The sequence below is a fragment of the Garra rufa genome, chromosome 3 (genome assembly GCF_049309525.1).
Source record: "Garra rufa chromosome 3, GarRuf1.0, whole genome shotgun sequence".
NCBI lineage: Eukaryota > Metazoa > Chordata > Actinopteri > Cypriniformes > Cyprinidae > Garra > Garra rufa.
In genome coordinates this window covers 11,447,375-11,466,591 of record NC_133363.1, presented here as the reverse complement: position 1 = coordinate 11,466,591, position 19,217 = coordinate 11,447,375, and the positions used below count along the sequence as shown (strand labels likewise).

At 38.2% G+C, this 19,217-nt stretch overlaps 1 protein-coding gene across 1 annotated transcript in view; it reads left to right on the top strand.

The window, feature by feature from the left end:
• The window catches only part of LOC141330991 (neogenin-like), a 75,543-nt gene extending 58,237 nt beyond the window's left edge, over nt 1-17,306 (top strand). Inside the window, exons 15-27 of the mRNA XM_073835810.1 lie at nt 1,816-2,048; nt 2,136-2,274; nt 2,896-3,003; nt 4,020-4,214; nt 5,074-5,106; nt 6,258-6,320; nt 6,887-7,025; nt 7,128-7,363; nt 8,875-8,967; nt 9,484-9,642; nt 11,658-11,906; nt 12,691-12,815; nt 15,553-17,306. Coding sequence (XP_073691911.1) covers nt 1,816-2,048; nt 2,136-2,274; nt 2,896-3,003; nt 4,020-4,214; nt 5,074-5,106; nt 6,258-6,320; nt 6,887-7,025; nt 7,128-7,363; nt 8,875-8,967; nt 9,484-9,642; nt 11,658-11,906; nt 12,691-12,815; nt 15,553-15,636 — 1,856 coding nt within the window. The 3' untranslated portion in view covers nt 15,637-17,306. The remainder of the gene's footprint in view (nt 1-1,815; nt 2,049-2,135; nt 2,275-2,895; nt 3,004-4,019; nt 4,215-5,073; nt 5,107-6,257; nt 6,321-6,886; nt 7,026-7,127; nt 7,364-8,874; nt 8,968-9,483; nt 9,643-11,657; nt 11,907-12,690; nt 12,816-15,552) is intronic.
• The last annotated feature ends 1,911 nt before the right edge of the window (nt 17,307-19,217 follow it).

Here is a 19,217-nt window from a genome sequence, read left to right as displayed (position 1 = left end):
TCCAAATTGTTATTCCTGGCTTAGAAAAACAGGTGATTTGAGGCAGGCAAACAGCTTTAAATCTATAAAAGAATCACACTTCTAGACATATTTGTTGTGCTGGTATTTGACACTATCAGATCAGTAAAACCAGAGCTGCATCATACATCGAAATTATCTGAAAGCTTTGGCGAAAAATCCAAAAATGCGCATTTCCAAACCTTGACTCAGACAAGGTCATTGATTCCACACCTCAAATAAAAATTAATAGACAGGAGAGAAAAAAGAAATTGCCGTTTTATTCATTAGAGCAACAGATCTCTCCCTTTTTTTTCATTAGCTGAATACTTATGACCCTAAAGCACATAGTTGAGATTTTCTAACCTTACAATGAATATAATTCATTGGTTTTAATTGCAGCTTTAACATTTGATGTTGGCATTTAGAAAGGAGTCATGAGTATTAAAAAAGAATATACAGTTGATGTCAAAAGTTTACATACACCTTGTAGAATCCGCAAAATGTTCATTATTTGAACATTTTTTATTTAGTAATGACCTGAATATGAAGATATTTCACTTAAAGACGTTTACATATAGTTTAGTTGTTTATACGTCCCTTGTTTGTCTTAAAAAGTTAAACTGCCCACTGTTCTTTAGAAAAAAATCCTTCGGTTTCAACAAATTCTTTGTTTTTTCAGCATTTTTGTGTATTTGAACCCATTCCAAAAATGGCTGATAATTTTGAGACCTCTTTTGACACTGACGACAACAAAAATGTTGGCCATATGAGTCCCAACAACAAGGGACTCATTAAGTACATTTTTCTTATTTTGCCTAAATATCATATATTTTTTCATTTAGTACTGTCCTTTAAATGCTACAGAAGATGCATGTTTTCCAGAAGACAAAATAAGTTAAATTTACCCTTCATATTTTAAAAGTTTAAACCCACCGGCTCTTAATGCATAGCGCTTCCTTCTTGGAACAACATTGGAGTCAGTTGTCCCCAGTGTCAAAAATTGATCTCAAAATCATACAGTCATTGTTAAAAAGGGTTCAAATACACAAAAATGCTGAAAAAACAAACAAACAAACAAATAATTTGTGGGACCTGAAGGATTTCTCTGAAAAAATGAAGTCAGTTTAGCTGTGAAAGATAAACAAGAGACTCGTGAACAACTATCACTAAACAAACAAACAAAAATCAGCTGTGTTAGTACTAAATAAAAATAATGTAAAATAATGAACATTTTGCAAGTTCTGCAAGCTGTATGTAAACTTTTGACCTCAACTGGAAGTGTGATCTAGGAGCATTATCTGGTGCACTTGATTGTTCAGACTATAGTGTATCCCTAACAGCATTGTTATTATCCATGTTAAATTCTAGATGAGGAGTCTAATGTCTATCAGCAAAATCCTAACAATTTTGCTCAGAATTCAACAACTGTGCTCTGTATTCCAGACTTTCTGTATATGAACTGTCACTGTCTGACCATTTTCCTCCTTTATTTGTATGTACAGTAACTGGTAGTAAACCAAATTGACGTAGTTCCTTGACTCGCTGTAGACGTAGTTCTCTGTAGGTCTGGATGGATTTGTGACTGCCTCTTGATATTCTGTTCTAATCCGAGATTTCTCTCTTTCTCCTTTCCCAATCCCATCTCCACAATCCTGCCCTCCTCACCTCCCATTTTAACCCATTAATTCGTTCTCCCCCTTCGTTACCTGTCTCCCAACCTACAACCCTCCCCTTGTTCGTGTAATCGCGCTCACCTTTTATCACCTTTCACCTTTTTATTTTTTTGCCATGGGACATTGTGTAATTTGCTTGCAGATCCCATAGACCCTGATGTTGATTTGTACGAACTTTTCCATGCTCCATACACTCCAGTACCAGACCCTTTACCCATGCTGCCTCCTGTGGGCGTTCAGGCGTCCGTTCTGAGCCACGACACCATCAAAGTCACCTGGGCTGACAACTCGCTGCCCAAGAACCAGAAGATCACAGATGCACGCTACTACACAGTGCGCTGGAAGACCAACATACCCGCAAATACCAAGTTTAAGGTATGGTTAACAGAATCTAGGCTACCTACAGGACAAGGTGGATCATTTTTAGTTGTTATAGCACTGATGTTGATTTGTTAATTTTAGGTGGCTAATACCACCACACTAACTCACACGGTGACCGGACTTAAGCCCAACACCTTGTATGAGTTCTCGGTAATGGTGACCAAGGGCCGGAGGACCAGCACCTGGAGCATGACTGCACATGGAACAACTTTTGAAACAAGTACGTACTCTAGATGAGACAAGTTGTGTCCTCATTGTTTCACTTTAATGACTCAAGTAGTTCTGTTATTAATAACTCACCCTCATGCTGTTCCAAACCCGTAAGACTGTCCTTCATCATCAGAACACAAAGATATTTTCGATGAAATCCGAGAGCTTTTCTTTCTAAGGGTCCTTCCACGTTCAAAGCCCAGAAAGGAACTCTCAAAAATAGCGCCTAGGGTGACGCAGAGAAGGAGAATTGGTAAATAAAGTAGTTTCTTTTTCTTTTTTTGGCAAACAAAAAGTATTCTTGTAGTCACTAATGTCACATTAACTATTTTGCCGATGTTCGTGGTACCTTTCTGGGCCTTGAATGTCAAAGGACCCTTGCTGTCTATGGAGGGTCAGAAAGCTCTTGGATTTCATCAGAAATATCTGAATTTGTGTTCTGAAGATGAACAAAGGTCTTATGGGTTTGGAACAGCATGAGGGTGAATTATTAATGACAGAATTCTCTTTTTTGGGTGAATTAACCCTTTAAACAGTTTTGTGTACATGTAAATGCTCTCACTAAACAATAAACTTTTGAAAATGAATTTTTGTATGTTGTAGTCTTGATTCATTTTGTCTTTCTCCCCAGTCCCAAGTTCTGCACCTAAAGATGTGACTGTAGTGAGCAAAGAGGGACGACCGCGAACCATCATCGTCAACTGGCAGCCACCTTCAGAAGCCAATGGCAAGATCACAGGTGACAAAGTTATATTACAAATATACTACCAGTTAGAGAAAGTATGATTTACTCACCCTCAAGCCATCCTAGATGTATATGACTATCTTTTTTCAAAATGTCATTGGTCTTGGTCTCAAATTTTATAATGGCAGTGAATTTTGAAGCCCCAAAAAGTGCGTCTATCCATCATAAAAGGTACTCCACATGGCTGAAGATGTGTACGACAGTAAGCGGAAGCTAGAGATGATGGTTTATTAAGTTTTAAATTAGGGCCGGGACTTTAACGCGTTAATTTAGATTAATTAATTACACAAAAATAACGCATTAAAATTTTTTTAGCGCATTTTAATCGCACTTATTTTTGCACCGCGGAACGTTCCTCACTGGATGAGTTTCGGTGGACCGATTGTACTGGAGCACCAACTAGCGTTCAGACAAAAACAAACCACAGTGAACATGGACAAAGAACATGGACATTTCTAAATATCCTATTGCTACACTTAATGGCAATATTGCACTGGTCTGTTGGACTTGGTTGAACAAAAATAAACAATATTTTGTTGCTTAAGCTTATGTATTCAGTCATTATTCAATGGTATACTAAAAATCCATATAAAAAAAACTTACTTCTCACTGTTCTCAGGTCAAATATTTATATGCGATTAAAATGCGATTAATTTCGATTAATTGATTACAAAGCCTCTAATTAATTAGATAATTTTTTTTTATCGAGTCCCGGCACTATTTTAAATATAGATATTTTGCACAAATGCATCAATTCACTATGTGGAGCACTTTTTAAAATGGATGGATGCGCTTTTGTGGGCTTCAAAATCTCAACCCCAATTGACTGCCATTATGAAGCTTGGACATTTTTAATATAACTCTGATTGTATTCATCTGACAGAAGAGAGTCAAACACATCTAGGAGGGCTTGATTGTAGCTAAATCATAGGGTAATTTTAATTTTTGATCTCTTTAATTTGGTTAATTTATCATTACATCCTCTGTATCAATTTTTGCTGTCTTCCCAGGTTACATAATTTACTACAGCACTGATGTGAACGCAGAGGTTCATGACTGGGTCATTGAGCCAGTAGTGGGGAACAGGCTAACCCATCAGATTCAAGAGCTCACCCTTGATACCGCTTACTACTTCAAGATCCAGGCACGCAACTCTAAGGGAATGGGTCCCATGTCTGATGCTGTCCAGTTCCGCACTCCTAAAGGTAAACCAGCTCATTCATGGCAACACTTTTCAGCTTATGAATGATAACAATCATCGCTGCCTGCTGAAAAGACCAGAATATGTTGAGTTATGAATCAGAAAGTACAGTTGCATATGGCTCATCCTTAGCAAACCATAACAAACGAGCCTAAACCAAAGTGGACCAGAATGGAAATTAAAGCTGTTCTTTTCAGCAGGGTTTGATTTGCAAAATTAATAGCAGGATTTGGTATTTGGAATATATTCTGTTACTATGTGTAACCCTGGACCACAAAATCTGTCATAACGGTCACTTTTGTAAAATTAAGATTTATAAATCATAAAAAATAAGCTTTCTATTGATGTATGGTTTGTTACGATAGGACAATATTTGGCCGGGATACAACAATTTGAAAATCTGGAATCTGAGGGTGAAAAAAATCTAAATTTTGAGAAAATCGCCTTTCAAGTTGTCCAAATGAAGTTCTTAGCAGTGCATACTAGTATTAATCAAAAATTAAGTCATTTTATATTTACAGTAAGAAATTTACAAAATATCTTCATAGAACATGATTTTTACTTAATATCCTAATGATTTTTGGCATAAAAGAAAAATTTACCATTTTGACCCATACAATGTATTTTTTGGCTATTGCTACAAATATACCCATCCTACTTAAGACTGTTTTTGCATTCCAGGGTCACATATACACATATGCTATTTTCAGCCTAATCTAAAGCTTAACCCTTTGCATTTAACCTGACCTCACCAATCTTTCATACTGGCTCATGCACAAGCTGCCCGTAGGGTCCTGCTTAGCTCTGACTGCACGCTTCTCTCCCTCTAACCTGTCTCCTCTCCTTCTGCTTTGTCCTGCTAGCCGAATCCTCTGACAAAATGGCTAATGACCAAGGTAATTGCTCTCTCTTCTTTTATTCCACTAATGTCTTCAAATTGAAGTGAGCAGCTTGTTTCCCTGAACACACTGAAATTCATCAGCAGTCACGAAAAGATCCAGCTGGTGTATAGCAGGAAAAACATCTTATTCGCTTGCCTGACTGCCATTTAGTAAGAGTTTATCAGCAAAATTCACATGTGGCTAAAACTTCATACTACTAACAGTCTTTCCCCAAGCACATTTCGGTCAAAAGATGAGTGTCACGCTCTGCTCTGAAGTACAGCTTGTGGTTTATCTGTTTAAACTGCATGTTATGGGTGGAACGTGTCTTAAAGGAGAATTTACTCACCCCTTTGTCATCCAAGATGTTCATGTCTTTCTTCAATCTTAAAGAAATTGTTTTTTGAGGAATAAATTTCAGTAATATATAGTGGACTTTTCTGGTGCTTGTGAGTTTTAACTTCCAAAATGCAGTTTAAATGCAGCTTCAAGGGGCTCTAAACGATCCCAGCCGATGAAGAAGGGTCTTATCTAGTGAATCGATCGATTATTTTCTAAATAAATTGACAATTTATATACTTTTTAACCTCAGACAATTAGGGTATGTTGAAAAACTCCCATTACAAATTGTCCTACATCGCTGCAGAAGCACCGACCCAGTGTTTACAAAGTGAGCATGCAAAAAAGATCATAAGTCATTTACAAAAAAAAAAAAAGGTAAAACAGTGATGTAGGACAATTTTGAGGTTGGAGGAGAAAATGAGATGGGAGTTTTTTGACCTACCCTAACTGTCTTGAACAGGAAGACAGTTCAAAAAGTCAAAAAGTGTATAAATCGTAAATTTTTTGACGCGTTTTGCTAGCTAAGACTCTTTTTTTTATTGGCTGGGATCATTTAGAGCCCTTTGACACTGCATTTAAACTGCACTTTGAAGTTCAAACTCAGGGGCACCATATAAGTCCATTATATGGAGAGATATCCTGAAATGTTTTCCTCAAAAAACAATTTCTTTACGACTGAAGAAAGAAAGACATGAACATCTTTGATGACAAGGGGGTGAGTAAATTATCTGCAAATTTTTGTTTTGGAAGTGAACTTCTCCTTTAATTTGAACTTTCATGAGAGTTGTGCCACCTGCCAATTCTTCTTATCTGACCTCTTTTAGCTCCAGGCATGGCGGTGAAACCAGGAAGACCCTCATCACCAGAACAAGGTTTTGGATCAGTTGGTAATTGCTTTTTTTTTTTTTTTCAAACACTAGAAATGGCTTATCAATGATATACAACACCCATAAAATGACATGAAATCCACCTATGAAATCTTCTGACATAGACAGCAACGCAACTGAAACGTTCAAATGGCCCAAATAGGTAGTAAGGACATCGTTAAAATAGTCCATGCGACATCAGCGGTTCAACCGTAAATGTTTTGAAGTTTTGAGAATACGTTTTGTGTGCAAAGAAAACAAAAATCACGATTCTCGTGTATTCTCGTAGATTGGTTGAACCACGTGTCACATGGACTACTTCAACAGTGCTGAGCTCTCAGATTTCATCAAAAATATCTTAATTTGTGTCCTGAAGATGACAAACATCTTACAAGTTTGAAATGATGGAATGACATGAGACTGAGAAATGAATGACAAAATTTTTATTTTTGGGTGAACTATTCCTTTAAGGCTTAAAAGACAATCTAAAACTTACAGGCGAGAATTTGACAAACCAATATTTCAGTTTGCTTTGACAAATGTTCCTTTTCTTGTAACATTGTAACCATAGAATCTCCATGTTTCAGGGAAAACAGATATGTCTAGCACTGGTGATAACCACATCCTGATTATCGTCATAATTGTGTCTGTGGGTGCATTTACCATCATTCTGGTGGTGGTTGGCGCCTTCCTGTGTACACGCCGTACCACAACACAGCAGAAAAAGTACGTTCAGATCTCTGACGAACAACCCTAATACTCTGTCCTGGCATGTGGGTAAATCTGTTTGCCACAACCATCCCTCAAACTGTTTGATTTGATCTCCAGGAAACGTGCAGCCTGTAAGTCCGCCAATGGATCCCACAAATATAAGGGCAACTCCAAAGATCTAAAGCCACCAGACCTCTGGATCCACCACGAACGTTTGGAGCTAAAACCCATCGACAAATCGCCTGAACCCAATCCAGTCATGACCGACACACCAATCCCCCGAACCTCACAAGATATCACCCCGGTGGATGGCTCTATGGATCCTATGCTCCAGAGACGTAACTCTTACTGTGGTAAGAACTTTGATTTTAAAGACCCCATGAAATAAAAACACAGAGTTTTGTCTAAGGCCATTTATATACTAGTGAACCCCCAATCTTCTGGAGATTTTTGACATATGTAACCCTGGACCACAAAACCATTTGTAAGTCGCACAGGTATATTTGTAGCAATAGCCAACAATACACTGTGTGGCCAAAAATCATTAGGATATAAAGTAAAAATCATATTCCATTAAGATATTTTGTAAATTTCCTATTATAAATATATCAAAACTTAAAGGAGTAGTTCACTTTCAGAACAAAAATTTGCAGATAATGTACTCACCCCCTTGTCATCCAAGATTATCATGTCTGTCTTTCTTCAGTCGGAAGGAAATTATATTTTTTGAGTAAAACATTTCAGGATTTCTCTCCATATAATGGACTTCTATGGTGCCCCCGAGTTTGAACTTCTAAAATGCAGCTTCAAAGGGCTCTAAACGATCACAGCCAAAGGAAGAAGGGTTATTTTCTAAAAAAAAAATTACAATTTATATACTTTTTAACCTCAAATGCTCGTCTTGTCTAGCTCGGCTTAAAAAGTATATAAGTTAAAAATAACCGATCTTTCCCTAGATAAGACCCTCCCCGTCTGGGATCATTTAGAGCCCTTTGAAGCTGCATTTAAACTGCATTTTGGAAGTTCAAACTTGGGGGCACCATAGAAGTCTATTATATGGAGAAAAATCCTCAAATGTTTTCCTCAAAAAAACACCATTTCTTTATGACTGAAGAAAGAAAGACATGAATATCTCGGATGACAAGGGGGTGAGTACATTATCTGTCATTTTTTGTTCTGAAAGTGAACTACTCCTTTAATTTTTAATAAGTAATATGCATTGCTAAGAACTTAATTTGTACAACTCTAAAGGCGGTTTTCTCAAAATTTTGTGGTCCAGGGCCACATATTTATAGTATTTCTCTTTGGACTAGATCCCTCTACTATCTACAATTGACTAGTACGGTAGCTATGATGTAAACCTAAGGCTGTCTAAAAAGTCCCTCTTGATATGTCCACCCCCAACTTCCTGTTTCAGTAAGAAAACAAGCATCAACACAGGAAAAAAGATTAGTTACCATTTCATGGGGTCTTTAAACTCTCTTCACCTACTGCATAATCCATGACATCATTCCAACTGCTGCTTCTGAAGAATGCTTCAAAGTCATGTCCACTATTTGTCATTATTGCTTGTGATTGGCATGTTACTTGCTTAAAATGGAGCAACTTGCAGCCTTTTGTTTTCGTGGCATGAATGGTGATATCCATCTGCTGCTGCCTACTCCTACAGCTCTTCTGATATGTGTGTCTACACTGCCCCCTAATGGACAAACATCAGAATCCCACTGCAATAGTGAAAACACATGATCTTGGCAACTGACTCTAGGAAGTCAGCTGGTTGTCTTCATATGGCTTGTGTATTGGGAGCCTGTTGGGTGGGTAAGCCTGTCTCAATCTGATTGGCTGGTCACTATCTGATTTACAGGCCACGAATCAGAGGACAGCATGTCTACACTGGCAGGCCGTCGGGGAATGAGACCTAAAATGATGATGCCCTTTGATGCACAACCCCCTCAGCGTAAGTGTACGATCCTGAACCAGGGACCGGACACCCTTAATTTGGCCTCTTTTCTTCAGTTAGGATATTAATCAATTTATGCTCTTTGGAATAACATATAGTCCTCAGGTTCTCTGAGTTAATTATTGTAGTTGTAGGAGAAAAATACTCTACTCAAGTACACTAGTGTGAATGACTCTATACATGAGAATATTCAGATCAGCTGCTCCCATAGTAGAGCAATGGGCTCTTAATATAAGTAATAATTGCTCATGTTTGTTAAAGTTAGTTAAATTAGCACAACAGCAATGAAACAACAGGTTGGCCAAGAATTTGCATCTGCATTTGCATACTTGTCTAGAGTATGTTTCTAGCCCTACATTACTTCTTTAACCTAGCAACATAGCGTGTCTTTCAATCTGTTTTGTTCTTTGTTTGCATGAGCAGATGTTATAGATGCACCATGCTTTCCATAATCTCATAGCTTTGTGTGCAAGGTCTAAACCACGGCGGTCTATTATTTGTGTCCATTCGCAGCTGTGATTAGTGCTCACCCCATCCATTCCCTCGATAACCATCACCATCATTATCACTTGGGCAGCCTGGCCTCGCCAACACGCAGCTATCTCCACCACCAGAGCAGCACGCGGTCCATCGCCACCCCCATCTCTCATCTAGACAGGGCAGAGTCCACAGGTGAGAGAGCGCATTAGGGGGTCTTTGGGAAGACCTTCATCGTGCCTGGATACAAATGTGTTAACCCCCATTGAGTCACTCCTTACAACGTTAACGTTAAAGGAGAAGTTCACTTCCAGAATGAAAATTTCCTGGTAATTTACTCACCCCCGTGTCATCCAAGATTAATGTCTTTCTTTAGTCGCAAAGAAATTAAGTGGACTTCAGTGGGGATCAACATGTTGAAGGTCCAAATTGCAGTTTCAATGCAGCTGCAAAAGGCTCTACACGATCACAGTCGGGAAATAAGGGTCTTATCTATTGAAACGATCATTTTCTAAGACTTGATGTACTTTTTTAACCACAAATGCTCGTCTTGCACTAGCTCCACCTCACGCATTATGTAATCATGCACACGTGACGTACAGTGCCTTGCAAAAGTATTCATACCCCTTCGTTTTTTTTACGTTTTGTTTTGTTGCAGCATTATGTTAAACTGCTTTAAATTAGTTTTCCTCCACATCAATCTACACTCCATACACCATAATAACGACAAAGCAAAAACCAGATTTGCAAATTTTACAAATTTATTAAAAATAAAACACTGAAATAAATACATTGCATAAGTATTCATACCCTTAACTCAGTACATAGTTGAAGCACCTTTACAGCCTCAAGTCTTTTTGGGTATGATGTGACAAGCTTTGCACGTCTGCATTTGGCAATTATCTGCCATTCTTTGCCTCACCTTTTCACCTCTCAAGCTCTGTCAGCTTGGATGGGGGCTGGCAGACATTTTCTAGAGTCCTAGTTGTTCCAATCATCTTCCATAATGGCTAATGCTTCTGTGAACCTTCAATGCAGCAGATTTTTTTCTGAACTCTTCCCTAGATCATTGCCTTAACGCAAGTCTGTCACTGAGCTCTACAGGTAGTTATCTTGACCTCAGGACTTGGTTATTGCTCTGATATGCATTTTCAGCTGTTAGATCTTTTCTGAGAGGTGTGTGTCTTTCTAAATCATACTCATTCAAATGAATTTGCCACAGTTTAACTCCACTCGAAGTGTAGTAACATCTAGAAGCAATATGAATGCTCCTGAGCTAAATTTCGAGTGTCCCAGAAAAGGGTATGAATACTTATGCAACGGGATCTTTTCAGTTTTTTATTTTTAATAAATTTGCACAAATGTTAAAAACCTATTTTTTGCTTTGCCATTATGGAGAAGGGAGTGTAGATTGATGTGGGAAAAAAGTAATTTAAAGTAGTTTAACATAAGGCAGCAACATAAGAAAAAAATGAATACTTTCGCAAGGCACTGTAGGTGGTGTTTTTAAAGCAAACATGCAAGAAAAGTCAAGTTGGAGTTGGGGAAGAAAATGAGATGGAGTTTTTTGACCTTCCCTACCCTTTTTTTTACCAAAGTACACAGACGAAAAGCTAACCGCGTGTGCATTACAGACCTAGTGCAAGACGAGCATTTGTGGTTAAAAAGCATATACATTGTTTTTTAAAGAAAATTGCAGATTGTTTCGCTAGATAAGACCCTTATTCCTCTGCTGGGATTGTGTAGAGCTCTTTAATGGTGCATTGAAACTGCAATTTGGACCTTCAACCCTTTGGCCACCATTGAAGTCCACAATACGTAGAAAAATCCTGGAATGTTTTCTTCAAAAAACTTAATTTCTTTGCCACTGAAAAAAGAAAGAAATTAACATCTTGGATGACATGGGGGTGAGTAAATTATCAGGAAATTTTCATTCCGGAAGCGAACTTCTCCTTTAACATAAGAAATCTTATGGCGATAATACCTAACAACAATTCATTTGAGAAAGAAACATTAAGGTTGGGACTTTCCCCTTCAGTCTCCACGTCCTGGTTAAAAAGATTGTTCAAAAGTGGTACACTTTAACATGATATTACCAGTTTTTTTTCCAGCACACTTCTCATGATCGTTAAGGTTGCTTGTATGCAACACCCACGTGTCTAGTATGCAGTACGCACCATGTACTGACCCATGTGCTGTTGTAATTACAGAGTCAGTAAGGAACACCCCTAGTGTTGACCTGCACCCTCCGTCTGGGCAGCCGTCCTGCACCACTGACCTTTCAGAGACAGACGTTAGCTACCACAGCTCAGTCGCTGAGGAGGAGCCAGCGTTCAGCACACCCACAGCACATGTTCGTCCCACACACCCACTCAAGAGTTTTGCAGTGCCTGCCATCCCAGCTCATCCCATGTATGACTCAGCAGCATTACCCAGCACTCCACTGCTGTCTCAGACAGGTAGGTTCCTCTTTACACAAGATATTTACATCCATATTGGGTGATGCAATCTGTGATGTCTAAAATAATGACTAACATATTGTTTTTTATAAAAGGTTCATTTAAATTTAATTTAAACATTAATACAGTCAAGTAAAGTTAATATGTGACCCTGGACCACAAAACCAGTCACAAGTAGCACAAGTATATTTGTAACAATAGCCAACAATACATTGTATGGGTAAAATGGTAATTTTGTTTATGGCAAAAATCATTAGGATGGTAAGAAAAGATCATGTTCCATGAAGATTTTTTGTAAATTTCCTGCTGTAAATATATCAAAATGTAATTTTTGATTAGTAATATGCATTGCAATTTTCTCAATATTTTGATTTGCACCCTTAGATTCCAGATTTTCAAATATTTCAAATAGCCAAATATGGTCCTATCCTAACAAATCATACATCAATAGAAAGCGTATTTATTCAGGCTTCAGATTATCTATAAATCTCAATTACAAAAAAAATGGCCTTTATGTCTGGTTTTGTGGTCCAGGGTCACATAAAACTTATTTATTTGTGGAATATTGAGCCTAAATGGAACATATACATTGAGAATATAATGGGACCTAGAACAGAGCCTTCTGGCACACCACCGTTAAAAGTGGCTGAAGAGGAAGACAAAAAGATACTGATGGAAAAAGCTTCAGTTTTTTAAATAAACTAATTTATTCCAGTACCTTGGATATAGTTGTCATACTCCAAGTGTTCTAAAAAATAACTTAATGGTTTGCGATTTGTTTTAGGGCCTCACTCAGTTAAAACAGCCTCTATCGGTACGTTGGGAAGGACGAGAACTCCTATGCCTGTCATAGTTCCAAGTGCACCGGATGTCTCGGAAAGCAGCAGACTGCATGAAGATGCAGGGAGTGTGAGTACTTTTGTTTCTAGAATGCTCTGTACTACGTTTCTCTGTACAGTCGTGGGCAAAAGTTTTGAGAATTACATAAATATTGGAAATTGGAAAAGTTGCTGCTTAAGTTTATAATAGCAATTTGCATATACTCCAGAATGTTATGAAGAGTGACCATGCTGAGATCATTTCAGTAATCGTCTTGTTAACTCAGGTGAGAATGTTGACGAGCACAAGGCTGGAGATCATTATGTCAGGCTGATTGGGTTAGAATGGCAGACTTGACATGTTAAAAGGAGGGTGATGCTTGAAATCATTGTTAACCATGGTGACCTGCAAAGAAACGTGTGCAGCCATCATCGCGTTGCATAAAAATGGCTTCACAGGCAAGGATATTGTGGCTACTAAGATCAACAATTTATAGGATCATCAAGAACTTCAAGGAAAAAGGTTCAATTCTTGTTAAGAAGGCTTCAGGGCAAGAAAGTCCAGCAAGTGCCAGGATCGTCTCCTAAAGAGGATTCAGCTGCGGGATCGGAGTGCCACCAGTGCAGAGCTTGCTCAGGAATGGCAGCAGGCAGGTGTGAGCGCATCTGAACACACAGTGAGGCCAAGACTTTTGGAAGATGGCCTGGTGTCAAGAAGGGCAGCAAAGAAGCCACTTTTCTCCAAAAAAAACATCAGGGACAGATTGATCTTCTGCAAAAAGTATGGCGAATGGACTGCTGAGGACTGGGGCAAAGTCATATTCTCCGATGAAGCCTCTTTCCGATTGTTTGGGGCATCTGGAAAAAGGCTTGTCCGGAGAAGAAAAGGTGAGCGCTACCATCAGTCCTGTGTCATGCCAACAGTAAAGCATCCTGAGACCATTCATTTGTGGGGTTGCTTCTCATCCAAGGGAATGGGCTCACTCACAATTTTGCCCAGAAACACAGCCATGAATAAAGAATGGTACCAAAACACCCTCCAACAGCAACTTCTTCCAACAATCCAACAACAGTTTGGTGAAGAACAATGCATTTTCCAGCACGATGGAGCACCGTGCCATAAGGCAAAAGTGATAACTAAGTGGCTTGGGGACCAAAACGTTGAAATTTTGGGTCCATGGCCTGGAAACTCCCCAGATCTTAATCCCATTGAGAACTTGTGGTCAATCCTCAAGAGGCGGGTGGGCAAACAAAAACCCACTAATTCTGACAAACTCCAAGAAGTGATTATGAAAGAATGGGTTGCTGTCAGTCAGGATTTGGCCCAGAAGTTGATTGAGAGCATGCCCAGGCGAATTGCAGAGGTCCTGAAAAAGAAGGGCCAACACTGCAAATACTGACTCTTTGCATAAATGTCATGTAATTGTCTATGAAATATGAAGTGCTTGTAATTATATTTCAGTACATCACAGAAACAACTGAAACAAAGATCTAAAAGCAGTTTAGCAGCAAACTTTGTGAAAACTAATATTTGTGTCATTCTCAAAACTTTTGGCCACGACTGTACATTATGAATCTTAAGGTCCTTGCACACTAAGTCCGAATTTTTCGTATGCACACATAGAAACCTTGCACACTGAGTCCGATGCATTTTACTTAATCCGTTTGCGAAAAAAATTGCAAAACAATACAAGAGTCTTCAAGCGGAGGATAATATTGTGAACTATCCTATCCCCCCATGTACACTTAAGTAATTTCTGTTACACAGTAACTTGAACTCTGTAACGTTCAAAAGAAAAAAAAAAAGCTTCTTCTAGATGTATTTTTGGTCAAATCTAGGAGCTATAAATATCATTTCATAAGGGTCATTTTTTAGACTGAAAGCTGAATAGATTTGGCTGAGATACAACTATCGGAAAATCTGGAATCTGAGGATGCAAAAAAATCTAAATAATGATAAAATCACCTTTTAAGTTGTCCAAATAAGGTTCTTAGCCATGCATATTACTAATCAAAAACTACGTTTTGATATATTTACAGTTGGAAATTTACAAAATGTCTTCATGAAACATAATCTTTACTTAATATCCTAATGATTTTTGGCATAAAAGAAAATTTGATCATTTTGACCCATACAATGTATTGTTGGCTGTTGCTTCATATACTGTATACCCATGCTACTTACGACTAGTTTTGTGATTCAGGGTCACATATTAAATGCAGTTTGATTATTTATACATTGGCAATAAAATGTATCTATAAGATCTAACAGGATATCAGTAAGAAACCAAAGTCAGCCATCTGCTCCAAAAATGTTTTTTTTTTTTTTTTTTTTTTTAATGTACTGCATTGTAAAAATGACCTATTCACAACATTTGGCATTGCATTCAATGTATACGTTTGATCATTATACATCAAACATGACCTTGGTGTTGCTGGTGCCATGCTCTCCCGTTTGAGTTATGGCAGTGTCATGTACTATGTTACATATCAAATATATTTACATTTACAAAAAGCTAATAATAAAATGTTTACATCTTTTTCTTCCCTCTCAAACCTTTAACCGCTTCTCCCTTTTAACGGCTGTATTTATTGCCCGCTTATTACAATTGATTATTGCAATTTTTTTTAACTGAATTAAAACTGCTGTTTGGTTCTCGTTTCTCCTGCATAATACCCCTTCATCCATTACCACGCATGTGGCTGTGCTATTTGAATTCCTGCTTTTTTTCCGCAGTACCATTGACCATCCCCTCATGAACCCCGTTCCCCAAACCCCAGCTCACCCCAACCCCACCCCCCGCAGTAACCTTCTTCATCTCCCTCAGAATTACGAGACGGACGAGTTGACGGAGGAAATGGCCCATCTGGAGGGCTTAATGAAGGACCTAAACGCCATCACGACAGCCTGAGCACAATCCTCACAATAACACTAGACCTCACCTGCAACGGGGAGGACGTACAGCATGGAGGAGTTCTCAATCATTCGCTAAACAGAGAGAGAAGAGAGTGAGATAGGAAAAGAAAAAACACTAGTTTGGCATACTATGCTTACTCTCAGGAAGGAGAAACCCATCGAGGACAGTGGACATTCTGAGAAAGGACGTGGTTACTTCAAGACGATTGCGATTTGTTTTTTCTCTCAGCTTCCTAAAACGCTTCGGTTTCAGCGGAGACCGTTTGAAAAGACACCGTTTTATTACCCTACGAAAAAAGGAAAACTACATTACGCTGGTGTACGTGTTGGTGCTTGTAAGGCACAATTTACAGTGTTTCATTTGTGTCTTTTCTTTGTGTTTTTTGTATCTATATATATTGCCCCGTTCCAGTGAGCTGAACGTTGGACATCGTCCTTTTGTCCTTTTTCATTTTGTATTAAGCATTTTGATTGATGTCTCTTTCATATAATGTGCCATGTCTTATTTTCTTAAACATGTTTTGTATTGTTTTATATGCATATACACTTATCAGTTTGTATATATATGTTTAAAACGGACTCGTTTCGTCACCACAGCAATGTTTTTGACCTCTCACGACAGTTTCCGTTTAGTCAGAGACATGCTGCTTTTTCATTTGCTAATGGATTTCTATGGACGTTACTTCCCCCTTCTACAACAATAGGAGTTCCCTTCAGATATGCCTTATTCAATTTGTGTGGAATGGCAGAATTCAGTCCAACTGGGAAATGTTTTCAAAAAGTGTATCACACAGCACTGTGATATTTATTCTGTAACGCTGAACTGTTACTGGTTGGTAGGAGAACGCAGACCTCCATCACGCATGCTGCCAGACTTGGTGCTGAAACTCAAAACTTCAGGTTCTACATATGTAACTGCTAAATGAACAAATTTGGTACATTGGAAAAAGTGCTTTATATGGTTTGTTTCCTCTTGCTGCATTGGTCTGAATTCTTGTATCATAGCTCAATGGATGAATGACATTCACTGTGAGATTTTACAGACCACGTTCTTAGCACTTAAAGTGCAAATGCAAGACTTTTATACAGAACTCCCCATGTTCATCCTTATTTTCCATTATATTTCTTGTATTTGTTTCATATGAAGTACTTGTATAGAATTTCAATGTGTGAGGCAAAAAAACGCAAGTGTTCCTCCCCTGCTGGATATGGTTTTGATCTGTACTTTTACCCAAAGAAAATATGTAACAGCAATCATAATTTTGTTTTATGAATTTAATGTCTCATTTTCTTGAATGTCATTCTGACTGTAAGAAATTCTGGGTAACTATAGGAACAAGCTCGGTTGAAAACGATTTGGGATAACCTGTCAAGTTGTAAACAGTCAAACCTTTATTGCACTTTTTCAACAATTTCAAGAAAAGAAAAAAAAAACATTTTTACATATCCTGTGTTTTGAATATAAAGCTCTATTTGTGTAATGTAGTGTCATAGTTTAGCATAGGCAGCTGGTCTTATTTGTTCTTTTGCCTCTGAAATAATATTTGAGCGGCAGGTTTTACTGTGTTGCATATGCAGAATTCTGTTGTTGCTTATTTCTGTACAAAGATCTTCTTGCTGTCTCTAGAAATACTCTGTGGCTTTTTAAAAAAATTACTAAAAACACTGCCTTTGCTTTTTTATTTACTTGCATGCACTTTAAATCTTTTGAATTGTGGTTTTGTTTTCCAGAACTCGCTCAGTATTTAAAATACCCTACTTTTCTGGTCTTTCATGATTACTGAGTAAGGACCTTTAACCATAATTCTTCAAATACTGGTTGGAAACTACTCAAATTGGAAATGTATTGTCTGTTTCCATGACTTTTTTTCCATTATCATGGGGGAAAGGTGGTTTTCATATAATAGATACCTGCCATAGGTTAAAGGAGTTCACTTCCAGAACAAAAATGTATAGATAACATACTCATCCAAAATGTTCATGTCTTTCTTTCTTCAGTCGTAAATAAATTTTTTCTGAGGCAAACATTTCAGGTTTTCTCTCCATATAGTGGACTTCAATGGTGCCCAGAGTTTCCCAGCCGAGTGAGAAGGGTCTTACCTAGCGAAACAATTAAAAAAAAAAAAAAAATGTATATGCTTTTTAACCTCAAACACTCATCTTGCTCTGCCTGAACCTTTTTTTTATTTTTTTTTAGTTCAAGACAGTTAGGGTATGTCGAAAAACTCTCATCATATTTTCTCTCTCAACTTCAAAATCGTACTAGATCGCTGTTTTACCATCTTTGCATGCTCACTTTGCAAGTATTAGATGCAAGTAAGAGATGTAGGATGATTTTAAAATGATTTTTGAAGTTTGAGAAAATTTTATGGGAGTTTTCACCATACCCTAACTGTATTAAAACGAAAACAAAAAACATGCAGAGCAAGACAAGTGTTTGAGGTTAAAAAGTACATAAAATTGTAATTAAAATAATAAAATGACAGATTGTTTCGTTAGATAAGACCCTTTCTCAGCTGGGATCGTTTAGAGCCCTTTGAAGCTGCATTTAAACTGCATTTTGGAAGTTCAAACATGGGACACCATTATAAGTCCACTATACGGAGAAAGATACTAAAATGTTTTCCTTAAAAACTATTTTATTACGATTGAAGACAGACATGAACATCTTGGATGACAAGAGGGTGAGTACATTATCTGTAAATTTTTATTCTGGAAATAAACTAAGTATTTTTAACATAGGTGGCATGCCTTACGTGTTTTTAAGTCTGATTCAGGTGTTTTAAAAATTACTGTTAGTAGGAGAAAAAAAATTGATTCTCTGATGCATGGCGATTCTCTCTTCAACGATTCTGAGCTTGTTGTTTTTCCGCATATGGCACGTGCGGATTCCACCCCTAGCTGTTTGTATTAAGATTTCAGAAACTGTTTTGTACAATCGAGTTAAAAATGGGGTATAACTAGCCTGACAAGCCAGACCCACATAAATGTAGGGTCTGGGCACTCTCCATAGACAGCGTTTAACTGGAGGGGTGGGATAAACGGTTGTCTTTCAAACTCCCTCTCCACGCAATAGGACAGCGCTACAACCAATCAGAGCAACGAAGAAGGTGAAGTAGTCAACTCCGAATATACATCCTTCTTTTGTAAGAACGACCTCAGTGCAGTTTCTTGTTCTTTTCTCAGAGAAAAGCTTAACTTTAAGTCTGTCAGAGTGGCGGCCAAAGCCGATTCGAAAGAAAGTTGTTCGCTAGCAGCAGCCATCGCTCTCTCTCTCTCACGCATAATTCACGGAACCAGAGAACGTCTGACGGAACTTATGGTCGCAGGTCAGTCGTCATCATTTTAAACCCGCCCACCGACTCGTGATTGGCCCGGTCGATTTTGGATTTTTGGAAATCTCAAGTGAACGGAGAGTTACTAGACTGCCCTTGGAAGCAAATGTAATTTGCTGCCGCTAGGGGCGCGTCTAGATTCTAGGCTAGGGTATAACTGCATTGTATTACAATTAGGGTTGGGTACCGAAACCAACCGGTATGTACCGGACCGAAACACAACGCGAATTTCGGTGCCTCA